The 16,586-nt window shown below is 36.2% G+C and overlaps 1 protein-coding gene across 1 annotated transcript in view; it reads left to right on the top strand.

Annotated features, from left to right (window-relative positions):
- Window positions 1-1,367: 1,367 nt before the first annotated feature.
- Window positions 1,368-16,586, top strand: part of ARHGAP28 (Rho GTPase activating protein 28) — a gene marked incomplete at its 5' end in the record, with an annotated part of 75,071 nt that continues 59,852 nt past the window's right edge. Inside the window, one exon of the mRNA XM_083358748.1 lies at window positions 1,368-1,492. Coding sequence (XP_083214874.1) covers window positions 1,368-1,492 — 125 coding nt within the window. The remainder of the gene's footprint in view (window positions 1,493-16,586) is intronic.

Here is a 16,586-nt window from a genome sequence, read left to right as displayed (position 1 = left end):
AGAGAATGTGAGTGGCCTAGAAATATTTCCAGCATTAAAAGGCTGTAGGGCATATTTAAATGTTGGTGGATGGAGGCACAATTTCGGCCTGTATTCATTTGTTACATTTATACTTTTGATGATTCTAGTTTGAAATTATCAGAGATTTCTTCACTTTCCAATTGATGGATTAGTTGATGTACTGATATTTTAGATCAACTTCCTACCACTCAACCACTTGAGTTATTGTCATGTCACTCTGCAAAAATGGTAAAATAGTACAGCATTTAATTATAACACCTGTTCATTTTACAATTGGGACCAAATGTATTAATAGTATCTAAACATTCATAATTACTATTGGCATTGAAATGTGTTTGAGTGATTCCAAATCTACAGTATCTTTCCATGGAAAAGTATTGCTAAAGTGGAAATTGGTTATTTTCAAACATTTTGACAGAGTTATAATATCCCATATTAACGAATCAGTGGATAAAGTGTGTTTCCAATGTTGCTAAATGGAATTAATGCTTTTTCACTGAACATTCAGAGATTTAATTGGAGATGTAAAAAATGATGTAGGAGACATTTCCACATATGATAATAGCATGACTGCTGTTCTGTTTCCTAATGATACAATTTGGTTTTGGAAAGAGTGATGTAGGTTTTTAAAACGTGAATACGATTTTAAATTAAATAGGCCATGTTTGAAATTTTCAGTAGAGAAAAAGCTATGGAATTAGCATCATGTGTTGTGACAAACAAGATCACAGAAAAGCAGTGCCACTCTGGATTGAGTCTTGGAGATATCTTTGCTCTCTGCTTCTGAACCATCTCTTGATCAATGCAATAAAAGGAACTGATTAATATTGTTCCACGTGATCCACACTTTATTGAGAAACCTATCTTTTGAAAAATAAATATTATAATATGTGCGGGGTTTCCCCCCCCCCTTTATTTCTTTTTCCCCTTTCTGTATACTCCAGCGATAACTTATGCAAGTGAAAGGAGGAAAACCCCCGAGTTTGCATTTTCTTGGAAAACTTTAGAAAAGCACAGCCAAATGCAGGGGAGGGTAAACGGGCTTCTCGATCTCAGTGCCACGCAGGGCTCCTTCGGGTTTCTCGTTACTTGGAAACTCGGGGCTTTCTTTGAGGGAGGCGGGCGAGGGGGCGGCGTTTTGGGATCTTACGCTAATTCATATGTTCTGGCAGGAGGAAGAGCCTCGTCTCGCCTGCCCGGCAATCCGTAACAAGGGAACGGGCTCTTAAAGGGCAAGGCCATGCCTGGGCTGGCTTGACAGAGTCCTTTGATCCTTTAGAAGCCAAAGGCTTCCCGTAGACAACTTGTCGGTCGCCGGGCTGTGAGGAAGACATGCGCTTCCGATCATGGAGCTAAAGGATTCGGGCAGCGTGGTGCTGACAGCCTACCATTCTTACACTCCATCCCGGCTGCCGAGCAGGGCGGAGCAGAGCTTCGCTCCAGAGAGTCCCCCAAGCCGGTCTCCTCTCAGGTAAAGCGGAAGGAAAAAAAAAGCCGCGCTTTTTTTCCCCCTCTCTCTCTTTCTTTTCTTTTCTTTTCTTTTCTTTTCTTTTCTTTTCTGGAAGATCGCGTCTCCCTCGGTTGGCTGCCATTGCGGGGGAGTTTTGAGTCGTCCATTTGGAGGAATTTCGCCCCCCCCCCGCCGCCTTTCAGTAAGGGAGCTGCAGTTAATTGCGCTGGCTTTTAGCGTCGTCCTTGCTCCGAGTTACGACCCGAGGGAACCCATCCAGCTGAAGGAATGCCCAGGCGAGGGGAAGTGGGGGTGGCGCAAATGGACTCCGTTTCAAGGCACCGGAGAGGCTGTGGATCAAGTTTCTTTGCTAACCGAGATGAACCTCGAGATAACCTAAAAAGTAATGAGGGGACCGAGAGCGGAAGGGACGCAGAAATGGCCACTTGTTGAGAAGAGGCTCAGTTTCCCTGGGCGAGGGGTTCAGCTGGTAGACGGAGTGTCCCTCGCCTTCAATCAAGCAAAGCTAGTCCCTCTGCCCATCATTTCAGAACTAGGCTAATGGGAATAGCGGCCAGAGAATGCACTTAGGGTTGCAGTTGGGGGATCTTATTATTTGCGCACCTGTTGATTTTATAAATACATCTCACTGGATCTAATTTATAATGCTCAGTTGTACTCATTCCGAAAGAAGGTACCAGTAATTCAAATACCAACCCCCCAAATGACTTAAAACGGGATACAGGATTCTCAACACACACACACAGAGACAGACACACACAGAGACACACACACACACACACACACACACTCACATACACACACACTTCATTTCTTCCTTCCCCTGCAAGGTAAAGAATTTCACAATATTAGTGTGTATCTTGCAGACATTCCTAGCATTTGTCCCAGATAAAATTGCTGATAAAGGAAATACTTTGGGTAATATCTTCACCAGCAACACTTGAAGACTCAGTAAAGCTGACCTTTCTTCCACTTGGGAATCTGAGTTTGGGTAGCCTCTGCAAATCGTAACAATTATAAAACAAAGATGGTAAAGTTGGAGTTATTGGATTTGCCCTTGACATGTGGATATCGATTGCTTCAGAAATAATATAAAATGAATAAACCAAAGGAAAGAGAAATGCAGTACAGCAATGCGTTCATACTAGTATTAAGTTATTAGTTTATTAATGGGATGCAGACTATTCACTCATGCTGCTTAATTCAGCACTTTATCAATAACCAGTATAGGCATGACATGACCAAACTAACATTTGGATAGGGTAGTTTCTAGATGGACTTTTAAAACAGCTTTTAAAAACTTATTCTCTTTTCTCTCTTGTTCTGATTTGTCTATCTTTGTCATTTAATGATGTTCATAAAAAGGCACTTTTATATTTATTATGCCCCAATTCCATGTTTGTTTACTTTATAGTTAAAGACTCACTGCATGCAATAGAAGTCTCAGTCTAAGAATTGGCATTATAATAGCTGCATTATGTAAGTTTGTTTGTTCAATAAGCTGCTTGTACAATCTAGAATTGGAGAGGAAAGAAATAGTATATTCCAGGTATAACAACCTGGATCTTCTCGATGTTTTGTCTCAATCATATGCTAGCAGGTTGTATTGCTCAGGTTTAGTTTTGTCTCTCCACTTTTGTCGTAAGTAGGAGACCCTTAATGGATTTAAACATCTAAGGCCCTAATGTTGGCCAAAAAGAAGAGTTGTAGTACCAGCCTTTACCATGGAGTTCTTTATGTGTGTGTGGTGTGTGCACATGTAAAAAACTGCAGAAGGGAAGTATTGAATATCTGAGGTTATAAACTGAAATCATCCTTCTAGTGCACTTACATATAAAGAATGCACCACCTCAGCCCAAAGGTAAACTATTACTGTTTGTTTTGTATATCTCTGCCTGCCCTTTGAGGAGCACAGCATGATGTAATGTAAGGTCAACCTCTCATTTTATCTTCATTCTGTTCCTGTGAGATAGGCTGGAGGAAGAGAAAAGGACTAGCTAAAAGTCAAGCTAGAGAATTCTCTGATCAAACAATGGCTTCAAATTGTATCTTCCTCGTACAGTTCAAAGAGAAAAAATAGTTTCTCAAGAGAAAAAATAGTTTCCCATTATGTGCCTGCTTACTCTCTTCTAAACCCTTTCTCCCCAATACCTGTGGTCTATGAAGGGATGAGGAAAAAATATTCTACAGGCAATCTTTCTTGTGTTACTCTCCCCTCCACAAAGCAAAGAGATTGTAGAGAAAGGGATTACAAGGGAATAGGCAGGCACACAATGGGTACTACACCAGGCTATTTGCAGAGTGTACTTCTGGCTGCCAGTGCCAGCACATTGGTATTGATGCATATTCCCCATTGGGTGCCTACTTATTGTTTTGTAAGACAAATTCTTGTTAATTATCCATAAATCAGTAAGTGGGAAAACATATGATTGTGACTATGCTTTCCAGTTTGAAACTGACAAGACTAATTAGTTTTTCACATTATTTTGCCTCCTAACAACTTCCCCACCCTCACCCAGGGTGAACATTCCAAAGGCTGGGGGAATTATTAGGAGAAAAATAAAAGCAAAACTTATAAAACTTATTAGTCTTGTCAGTTTCAAACTAGAAAGCACAGTTATGGTCACATGATTTCCCATTTAGTGACTGCTTCACTTATTAATGCAGTTATTGGTCCCAACAGTGGTTGCTAAATGAGGACTACCAGTATTCCCATGAACCTTTTGTTTCTTATTGTTGACTGTTTAGGAACAGAAACACTATACAAATAGAAGCTACATACAAAGCTTCTCCAAACTTGTGTCCTCCACACTATTTGGGACTACAACTGTGAAAAAATCCATTAGAACACTTTCTTTTTCACCTGTCAATCAAAATCCAATGATCTCATTCATCAGGCAACCCTAGAGAGGGTATTCTCAGTAAAAGCACTGCAGTTGTGGAATTTCCTCTTTGTTCAGTTATGGTTGGCACAGAGCCTTAGGAGATTTTCATACCAGTTTAAGACATTTACTCAGTCCTTTGTTTAAATTTAAATGTACTGTGCCACATTTATTGTTTTTTATTCTGATTTTCACTTGCAATGCTTACTGTTATTTGATTCACATCTCAAGTGATCAAAACATACTCTGAAACACTTATTGTTGAAACTTTTATTATTATTGGCCAGACAAAAGAAGGAAAGGAAACTAAATTTGAACGTTCTTTCTATGATTTCCCCCTACCTTTCTAAAAGAGACCCCTTCCTATTTGTGTGAAGAACAGTCTGGATCCAATTTAAAAATAAGATTGTGCTCCTAAACTACCAGTTAAGTAGAATCAGTTTACATGTTTTCCGAAACAAATTCAAAATTTGCTAGAATTCTCAACTTCCTGAAATATGCCCAAAGAGTTACAATCTGATATACAATCTGTAACAAATATATGTGCAAGTAAAATGTTATAACAGGGGCTCTATGTGTGATAAAATATGAGTAACATGTTTTATGAGTTCTTGCAAAATTCAGAACAGAAACAGGGCTTTGGAATGGCTATCCTAGTGAGGTTGCCCACTTCCTGCAGCTGTCTGGTTGCAATAGCTAGTTATTGCCATATGGGCAGTCAGAAACTCCATCTGTGTTTCCAAAACATGCTGTGCAAGGTTACGGTACCTCAGCATTGGCCTAGTGGAATGCAGAATGCATGAAACAAATGAACTGGTGGTGTCAGACTTCAAAAGTCTAGATGCATGAATGTTTTCTGAATCTTTTTTTAAAGAAATACTGTCATACTCCTGTCCTTATTTACGGTTCCTATGATTGCTCAGTTCTTGGTTCATTTGCAGACAGTAATCTGGATTAAGTTCTCTATAGTAGTAATAATAATAATAATCTAAGAAAGCATTAGAGAACATAAGAAAATATAAGATTTGAACATAAACTGGTGTGGTGCTCCCAGTAGTTATTGGCACTCTGTGTACCAAATGAAACAATCTTGGACAGAACTTAGAAAATCTGTGTATTGACAACATTTTCATCTGCCAATTACAAAATGCCACAATGGTTGGATCCACACTTATATTACACTGATGATACATTGTGACATCCTAGTTTGTGAGAAGAACTTGATGCTTATGAAGGCCAATACCAGCTAAAGAACTGGCAGCTGTGATTTTATATTGTTGTGCATAAAATAACCATCTGATAACAGGATTTTGGAGCTCTTTTGCTTGTGTTTGCTGCAGAAGTAAAAACTTCTGGGGAATTATTGAAACAATTTTATATTGATGTCCAAAGTTACTGAATTAAGTATGAGTCACATTGCATTAATTTAGTGTAAGATGTTACATACAGAAACAAAGAATTAAATTCAGACAATAGGTTCTCCAGAATTGAGATGGCTTTCACCTGTACAGCCAAAGTTTCATTTCAACAGAATGGCTGTGCCTGAAGTTAACGAAGAACTTTGATCTGTCATGATAGGTCTAATGAACAGCCTGTGCACAGTAGACTGTTTTCTGCAGCTGAAGCATCACACTGTGTTGGACCAAGGAGAATTGCACCATGGGAGTGATTTGCCCTGATCAGAAGTGGAGGATGGGTTTTAACTGTCTCAACTGGCACCTGATTTCCAGAAATTGCAGAAAATTCTGTTTATTTTAACAAAATAATACTGCTGTTCTGTCATTTAAAGGCAAGAAGCACTTTATCAGAATGTTTTGAAACATGCAACTTGATCAAAAATGCTGTTGAAGCAAAAGACTTCTTTAAAATTGGATCATGTGGTTTTTTTTCTATTCCATCTTCTTGAAAGTTGTAAAGAAGACAGCCTTCCAGATTTCAGCCCCCAAAGTTTAACTTTACCTCTTAATTTTAACAATGATTTCTTTGAAACAAGAAAGTTTCAGAACCACTGTTTTTGAAGATTAAGCAAATGACAAATGACATCAGCTGTGCTTTAGTCAACATATGCAAAGACTTCTGAACAGTTCCTTCTGACCTCACTACAGAAGGAGAAAGCAATTTCATGGCTGAGGCTAGAATATCCTTTGTTCAAGTCAGTATAATATTCCCTATTCTAATATTTCTAATATGTATTTATGTTTATAATATGAAAATATTAATAATCTATCTTATTTAAGACAGTATGTAAATAATATGGCTATATAATCTTAGAAAATGGTTCCTAAAGAAGTTCATCTGATCTCACAGAAGCAAAACACCTATCTGCTATTCATTAAAGTATACTTTTTTTTTGCCCAGACTTTCATACAAGCAGCACATCCTCTTCAAGCAGATTTTTTTTTACAGGCTGGCATGAAAGCTTTTAAAGAACTACAAAAGATATATGCTCATTTAAGGTCCAAAATACTTCTTCCAAATCACCTTGAAAGTACACAAACGTTTGGTAAATAGTAAAAGCAGAACATGAGTGATGATAAAGCATTTAAATACAGAATAAAGATACCACAAACCAGTATAAATTAGCGGCAAATTAAGAATGAGCTGTAGTTATTCGGCCCAGGTGTTCATTTGTGATGAGATTAAACCAATATTGGCCCCTCTGGAAAAACTTTTTGTGAATTAATAGCCAGCGGTAATAAGGCTCTTTCTTGCATTCCACATAATGTATTGATAACAGTTCTAATAAAAACAGAAAAGCTCACTGCTCCAACAAATCTTACAACCTGGGCAGATTTCAATGTAGACCAGAGGTAGGCAACCTTGGCTCTTTTATGACTCGTGGACAGGGCTTTTTTTCTCATAGAACGCTCAGAACGGCGTTTCGGCACCTTTTTTTTGCAAAAAAAAAAAAGCTGCCTCTATTGGCTTTGGAAAGCCTATTGCAGTCTTGGCTCTTTTTTATGACTCATGGACTTCAACTCCCAGAAATCCTGAGCCAGCCACGCTGAGGGGAAAGAGAGAGGTTTCCAAGCTGAGCCATGCTGGCTCAGGAATTCTGGGAGTTGAAGTCCTTGAGTCATAAAAGAGCCAAGTTTGCCTACCCTGCACTAGAAGACATTAAAATTATTTACAAGGTTACTTCTTTAGGAACTAAACTTTTAGAATCTAAAACAGCTAATTTTTTTAAAAATCCCATTTATATCCCGCCCTTCTCCGAAGACTCAGGGCGGCTTACAATTTAAAGCACAAATTCAAAAAAGCCAGCAGAAAAGAACCTCACATTTTTCATCTGCTTCTGTCTTTTGGAAGGTAAAATTAGATAACAAAATAATCTATTTCCTATGTTAACATCTCTTCAATGAAATCAATAAATCAATAAGGAAAGAAATGAGAAACATTTTTCTCAATGTAATATGTCTAATTTAGCTGATGCTAGAAAAAAATAGTATCTTTTGTAAATACTCTAAAACTATTTTGAATCTAAACATCTATTACAACTAAACTACTTTAAATTAAACAATTCTTAAGAATGAAATATTCTTAATTTGGACTTTACTTTTACTGTTTAGACTGTTGTGTGTTTTGAAAAATAGATTATTTAGAATCTAGTTAGGTTGCACTTCAGTCTTTAAATAATTAACCTAGTATATACATAACAATATATGATGTTTTCCATGGTGAGCTTAACATCAATAACAACATTTATTAAAAAGGCTAAAATAATTTCTGGTGGCATTATCTGTACATTAAAATTTTGTTTATTCACAATCTTTCACTTTTCACATTCTGGGCAAGCAGTAGTCATGTATCCTAGCAAAAAATGTTACATATGTGCATAAGCATGGTCAGTAGCATATGCCTTTTTAAAAATATTAAACATGCAAAGAAACAAAAATAAGTCCAAAATATCTGTATTACATCCAGAAATGCCAACTTTGCAACCAATATTTCTCATCCATAACTATGACACCCTAAGGATACTTCCATACATGCAAATGCTTCTCTGGGATCAGTAACGCAGCAGGGATTGCTTTTTCCTTCCAATAACATATACCTAAAACCAGTTTATTGCATTTGGCAATTGTACTAAAACAAATATCTCATTGTCAACCAATATAATTCATTTAATTTGAAATAAAGTGAAAAATTGATTTAAATTGTTTTATTAAAACAAATTAAAGGCAATTCTTTTATAAGAAGTTGCCTCAAACAAAATGAGTTTGACATGCCTGCTCTAGATAGCTGACTGCTGCAAAATAAATTCTAGACCAGGCCTGTACATGCAGTCTACCAAGCACCCTTGGACAGAGCACAGACTTTTTAAAAAATAATAATAATAATAAAATCACCACCACTGCCCTGAAAGTCATGTTGCCTAGTGCCTCCACCACAAGCTCCAACACTGTAGATGCTCCTCTAGTCACCAAATCATTGATTAGCCCACCAGCATTCCTTTGCAGACCACAAAGATTTTTAATTTATCAGTGTGGGCCTTTCTCTTCTACAAGTTGCACAGATCTCTTCTAGATTTTCCTCTTGCCTTTCCAAGTTAACTCCTTGGTCTGTTATTGAGCAAGAATTGACTTTGTAGGGAAGCATATTATCATTTGATGTATATTTAACATATGTTCTACCTTTATTTACCGATTATATAATATTTGTATGCAATCCACATGCAAGGTCTGGGCCAACTTACAATAGAAAAAATATATTTTTAAAATCAGAAGATTAAAACATAAAAACAGGGCTTTTTTTCTCATAGAACACTCAGAATGGTGTTTCGGCACCTTTTTTGCACACTAAAAAAAAGCTTTTGCACAAGCTATGCTACTTCCTCTATTGGCTTTTGAAAGCCTATTCGCTTTCAAAAACCAATAGGAATTGCTGCTGAGCACGCCAAAAGACCTGGCCGGCAAACGTTGCACCGGCAAGTTGTCTGCAGCAAAGGCGAGTTGGCAGGAACTTTGCATCCCTCTCTGCTGCCCAACTACACCATCTCAACTAGGTAAGTAAGAGAGGACAAGGAGTGGGAGGTGGATTCTGTGGAGTCCATGTGCACTCCTTCCTTGTGCTCACCCGTGACAGCCAGGCTGGTGGCCTACCCGGTGCTGGACCTGCACTACCATCGCCTTGCCCTGCATGCCTAAGTGGTCGCCCTGCATTGTCTGGCCCACACCACCTCCGCCGCATGCCCTGCGCAGCCCCGCCATATAGAGCGGTCCCTGCTGCTCCCACAGCACCAGCTGCACTGGCTCCAGCCCCAGGGGAAAGCCCGCCACCAACACCCCTTGCACCTGTGACTGCAGCAGCGCCCCCCTGCCTCCTGCACCCGCCAAGATGAGAGTTCCGGCACCTTTTTTTTTTTTTTAGAAAAAAAGCCCTGCTCGTGGACTTCAACTCCCAGAATTCCTGAGCCAGCAGGCTCAGGAATTCTAGGAGTTGAAGTCCACGAGTCATAAAGGAGCCAAGGTTGCCTACCCCTGATGTAGACAGAGTTTGATTTTATGTTCTTTGTGTTGCATTTATGAGATGCATTAAGGAATTATAGAAAATATGCTTCATAAAATTGTTTGTAAATAAATATATGATATTTATACTGCTTTATATTGCTATTATTACTGCTTTATAGATTCTTCTAAAACACTTTGTTTTAGGATTTGGCATTCTTGGATCACTCATAAAATACTATTTTGGCTCCATGAATAAATTGTGAGGTTAGCAGGATTCAGAAAAAAAACTGGCAACATAGGATCCTAAAAGAAAATATTAACTTGATGTGGCTGAAAAGTTGAGCCTTTTTAGCTCTATCGGAGTGGTTCTCAACCTGTGGTCCATGGACCACTGGGGAGGCTGCGACGTTGTCTGCAAAGGTTGAACAAATATTATGGTTAAAATCTTGAATTAAGTCTTGGTAGTTCATGAGTATGGTTCATGACAGAAAAGGTATTAAAAGGGGTTCTTGGTGAAGAAAAAGTGGAGAACTACTTTTATATGATATTTATACTGCTTTATATTGCTATTATTACTGCTTTATAGATTCTTCTAAAACACTTTGTTTTAGGATTTGGCATTCTTGGATCACTCATAAAATACTATTTTAGCTCCATGAATAAATTGTGAGATTAGCAGGATTCAGGAAAAAAAACTAGCAACATAGGATCCTAAAAGAAAATATTAACTTGATGTGGCTGAAAAGTTGAGCCTTTTTAGCTCTATCGGAGTGGTACTGGGGATAATACAGCTTTTTCCCCTCTGCTTTCAGAATCAACTTATTTATTTTCAACATGCCATGCAAACCTTTCTTAAGTGTTAAACGAGAGTGAAAATGCAACATAAAATGACTAAATAAATAACACATAAATTTATATAATCATAGCCATACCATGACAAGTACAGAAATACTATCATGAAAATAAGGATAGGGGGGGAAAAATGCCTGAAGTGTAATTATGTTGACGTATATAGGATATCAGGAAGAGGGAAACAGTACCTTCTGTTTTATTTGCGCTGTGTCCTGTATGTATTGATTTTTAAATATATGGAAATAAAGCATGCATTCAAAACTAGCAGATCATAAGTGCATAATGCTCTGAGGAACCATCATAGATCAAATAGGAATTATGGATTGCTAATACATCAGTACCATTGTGAAAATAAAGTGATTCACACAGCTGCTGCAAATTTCAATGGAAAGAAGTTCTTAAATATTAGAAATACAGGAAAATCAATAGGAATTTGAAAATAGAAATTCTTATTGAAATATTTTCTTTAATTCATAATCTAGTGCTTCCATAAATTATAAACAGAACTGGCTGCATAATTCATTGCTGTCTTTTTTGTTTCATATTGTTTCTCATAAACACAAGATTTTGGCAAACTTCCTTTGTTACTGTAATTGAGGATATTAATCAAGCTTAAAATGATTCATCTTTATCTCTTGTAGGAGATTATTCCCAAACACATCTTTTGCTCTTTTAGGTGATACATTTCTCTTGACAGAAAGAAAATCAATGTATCTACCAATCTTAATAATTCATTATACACAGTGGTATATACCATGAAATATGTGTTCCTCGTATTCTAAAGTTTCTTACACAGTGATAAAAAGTAGCTCATAATGTTCCAGTTGAGAGAAAACAGTCATGGGAGTACAATATCAGTACATTGGATGAAAATGAGAAATAACATTTAATGCTCACTCTTTTTACAATTGGATCATTGAGAAATGTATGTCTGTCTGTACTCATGTAAGTAAATAAGAAGGTCAGTTTATTGTATTTTAGTTTATTTAAAAATTATTTTAGAAAGTGAAAAAGCCTTAATGAAAAATGGGTAAGAAATTTAAAGAATAAAAAGTAATATATGAAACTACATGGAAGACGTGGAAGCAAGAGTCACCTTGAAGAATGAAAGGCTGTTGAGAGGAATATTGTTGATGTAAACTAGTTTTAGATGTTTTCTTTTTCTTACCTTATGCCTTTGTTTTGGATTACTATTTCATACTTCCTTCTGCAGTCTGCATAATGTTGCTTATTCCAAAAGTGAATTATGTGGTGGATCTGTGTGTGTGTGCCATTTCCACAGTATTATATTACTTATATCAAGAAATAAAATAAAAAGGGGGGGGGAACATACAGTATTATTTAAGGAATTCATCCCTCTTAGAATGACATATGTATTCAAAATCTTTTCTATTTCTTTGACCATATTCAAACAAATGTTTCTTTTTTATATATTCTGTCTGGTAGATCCCATCATCTATATTCTTAATTTTCACTTTTATCTTTTTCCTTTGACCAGTATCTTTCTTGATCAATGTGTTTTGCTGAGTCAATTTTTTTCCATATATTCATGACTGTTGCTGTAGGTATAAGAAGTAAATTGAATAAAGTGCCTTTATATGAGGCTTTTGCCTTCCCATGTTTCTTGAAAATATTTTTCTTATTCTTCTTCTTTGCTTCTCTTATCACATCCTTTCTCTCTGATATTTTCAACATCTCTACATTCCATTTTATCCAATCTGGGGTGTTTTTTTGTCCTCAGATTTATTTTGTAGTCTTAAGGGATGATTTGTTTTTTCCATTTCTTGTAATTTTTCCCCACTAGGATTAAATCATGTTTTCTTGCTTTGTTAAGTTTCATCTTTGGGTCTCTATTTTCAGTTTTATGTCTACTTATTTGTTTTGTCTGCTCCTTCTCTGTTGTTGTTTCCTGGAAGTTTTTTTGTTGTAGAGTTAACTTAGAAAAAGATTGATTTATATTTTCAAATTTATTTTGGATTTCTTTGTGATTTGAACTCAGTGTTATTTGAATTAATTGCAGTATACTACATATCTCCTCCATAGAGGTATTTATGTTTTCTTTGTGTGTTCTATCTACAAGTATCTGATTCATGATGGCCAAAAGTTGAAATTTTCCTTCTTATCTGCAAATAGCTTTAGAGTCCCAGTTAAATAGATATTTGTAATCCAAAGTGTTCAAAAAAGATTTTTCCCCCTAAAGTTTATAATTCTCTCTTTGTCTGCAGCCCAGATTGTTGTCCTTTTTTTGTCACAGCTGTTCTTTGTTATTAAAGCTTTGAAGGTCACAAACACAGATTAGCTTTTCCCAGGTTTTGGCAAATTCATAACTGTCATAATCTTCATCCACCACTAGGTGTCAGCATCCATTTAGTTTTCAATATGAACAATGGTCTTTAAAATGAGAGTCTTAACCATTCAACAATTTTAAACTTGTCCAAAGTTAAATTTCAAGTTTATAAATTTATTTCACTGTGATATATTTTGATCCTCCATGGAAATTTTAATTTGCAGCTTCCGTTACTATAAGGATGGGGCAGAAGTCCCCTTCCTTCACTTTCAGAGGTATTTTACTTCTTTGGGATCTTTTCCAGGAAATTAAGTGTAGTATAGAAAAGGGAAAATCAGATTCCTCACCCAGTTTCAAGCACACTGTTTACTGTTGTGCTGGTTAGTTCTTTTGGACTTCGGTTGCAAGTAGCTTGGGCTGGTCGATGAAATACAGCCTTTCTCCTGTCAGGTTAGAAGGCTTTCCCCAAAATGAACGGAATGACCACTGTCATTCCAGGGTCACCGGGGCACCCTTCTTTCTTTGCCACCTCTTCGGGGCGGCTTGGACCCATTAGGCTCTCCAGGCAGGACAAAAATTAGCCCTGGTGGTGTGGTGGCCTGCAAGCCCGTGACCAGTCACTACTGCACAGTACCGGAAGACATTTTGGGGAAAAGGGGAAATCAACTAAATGTACTATGTGGATTATGGATTATAGAAAACAATTGTTAATGATTTTTCTTTACAAATGTAAACCCAGCAAACACACTGTTTACCAACTAGTAAGTGATTTATGCTTTAAAAAATCAATAAAATATATGGGGGAAAAAGTTCTTTGGATGATTTTCAGCAGCTTAGCCTGGAGTAGTTCTACAGTTCCATTTGATATACAAATGATGTCAAGACCCTTTCTGCGGAGATGCCGTGTAAACAATCTAGACTGTTCTGGATGTTGAGTTCATTATACCATAAACTCCTCAGTAGACAGGACTGGAATGATTTCAAGTGTCACTTTTAAAAGTATACCAAAGTCAATTTGTATTTCTTAATTATGCATTGGTTTAAAAAACTATGCAATTTGGAAAAATAGATGAAATAAAACAGAAGTTAAGATAGAGGAATATGAAATTTCTGCATTTTTTTGGCTTGGGGAAATAGTAAATGGCTTTTTTAAAAGAATGGATGTAAAAGTCATTTTTTAACTAGAATTTTGCAAGCCATTAATTTTTTTTAACTACAAACTAAATTATTAATTTTTCCTATACAATCTATAGACTGACTCTTTGAGACACTGACTAAGGAATACAGTATTTAAAATCTTGATAGAATTTCATGTTATGATTGAATTTCTCTGGCTTCTTTAGCATTAGTGCCCTGCTGATTTCCCTGGTGCCTTCATATGCAGAACTTATGGGAAACATCTGGCACTGTCTTTTTGATCAGATTGTTTGGTTAAACACTTGAGCAGCTGCCTTCCATTTATTTTAACAATGTCTCTTACTGCACATTGATTAAATAAGCTTGAATTACTTGCAGAAAAGAAAAAAAGGTTGATTTCTTAAAAAATGGTTTCAAGTGGGTATGTCATTATATTACATTAATTTTATTAAGAATTATGTTAAACAGAAAAAAGTAACAAAGATACCTAATATATATTTGTCTCAGACAAGCACTGGCTCTTTGGCTTTGAAACAGAGATGAGCACCAGCCCCTACAGCCGGAAACAACTAGCACGCATGTGCAGGGGAACCTTTACCTTTACCTTTTAACTTCCAGTTGTTTAGTGATAACTACTTGTGGTTCCCTTTCTTGTTAAATAGATTGAAGGGAAACTCATCCAAAGCCTTGTAGGCAGTTTCAAAGGTTTTTCAATTTCAGTCTTAAAAGACGAAGTGCAAAAAGATCACAAATTAAAAAGGTCCATCAAAGAGTGCATTTATGGCTTGGAGTACGATGTAATTTATGACTCTCAGTTGATCATAAGTAGCTACAAAAACGTTAATTGTTGCCATTTAGTCACAAAAATCAGCTGTTGAGGAATACCTATGGGCAATCTCCAGATTTCTCTTTATTTCAGAGAGTATTTCAGCAGTATGGATCTCATATCCAGCTGCCTTTTGGCCCTTATGCCCCCATAATCTACCCAGAATGGAGAAAAATAATGGCATTACCTTGTCTTGCCTCACTGAATGTCCATATCTTTCATAGATGTAAAAGCCACTAATTGTTTAGAGGGTTGTATGAAGCTATACCCATGAAAGTCATGTGTGAGTCATGCCATCAAACGTTGTAAAAATAGTTTTTTTAAACTTAATAATTTCATATGTTTGTTTGAAAAAAAAATCTTGCAAATTTCTTACTCAGGAAGCTTTAATTTTTTTGCTAGAGAATGAGATTTTAATAGTTTAAAAGTGTTTAATAAGTTATAACTTTTTGGCAAGTTAAAGAATAACCAGTTTTGCCTCTTACCATGTTTGAAACCTCTTACAACTTAAGATGGCATTTAGGATACATTTAATTAAGGAGACATAGGATGCTGTATGAACATCAATTGACTGATTGATTGTGTGCCATCAAATCAATGCTGACTCTTGTAACTACATAGATGGATCTTCTCCAGGATAATTTGTCTCCAACCTGGGTTGAGAGAGAGAGACTGGTCCAGTTTCACCCAGATGGCTTTTGTGGCTAAGGTGGCATTTGAACTCACTATCTTCCACTTTCTAGCCTAGTGCCTTAATCTGGCTCTCCTTAAAATCTGAAGTTAGTTTTCTGCTGAACTAGTTTTGAATCAAGACAATTCTAACCAGTCATTGTTTCAGTTAAAACATGACTTTTAGAATATAACTTAACCATTCCTGAGATATTCAAGAGCTCATTTACATATTAGTTTCTAGGAATATATTTTTAGGGTGTTGTGCAGTGAAGCTAAGGTGGCTCTTGTTTCTAAATGATCTAGTAGAATTGCTAAGACATATTACCTTAGATAAGCAAAGTAGATTCTGCACACAGAGCCACATGTTTACTTTCTTTAGTTTTTGTTTAATCCTAGGGACTTCATTCTCCATTCTCTCTCTTGATACTTTAGAAAGAAGCCCTTTTTCCAAAGTATTATGATATTAATCTTACTATATTATATGTTCCTTAATTTATCTATTCTAGTTATTTGCATGTCATATTGGATAGGCAATAGCCTTTCCAAATACAACAGAGCCAGAAGGTAGGTTACTTATTTTAACTTTGAAGTTAAAATAGTTGCTGTTGAATTTATTCAGTGAAATAAAAATGTGTTCAAATATAGTATATGTTAGAGATATGTGTTACCTGCCAGCATGATAACAATGATAGCCATTGAGAAGTCATGCTTAACAGTCTTCTGCAGTCAAGAAATGGGAGGAGATGTTCTGTAAAAGTTTTACTCCTACTGTTTCTATTTATTTATTTATTTATTTATTTATTTATTTATTTATTTATTTATTTATTTATTATTGGGACTTATATGCCGCCCTATCTCCCGAAGGACTCAGGGTGGCTAACAACAATAACATACAATAATACAGAAGTTAAAAGAAAGTTAAATTAATGGCCCTGTAGAATAAATTAAAATTAAAATAAGTTAAAAATTAAAGTTAAAAATTAAAAAC

Source organism: Vipera ursinii (genome assembly GCF_947247035.1).
Source record: "Vipera ursinii genome assembly, chromosome: 3".
NCBI classification, from domain to species: Eukaryota; Metazoa; Chordata; class Lepidosauria; order Squamata; family Viperidae; genus Vipera; species Vipera ursinii.
This window is presented reverse-complemented; position numbering and strand designations above follow the sequence as displayed.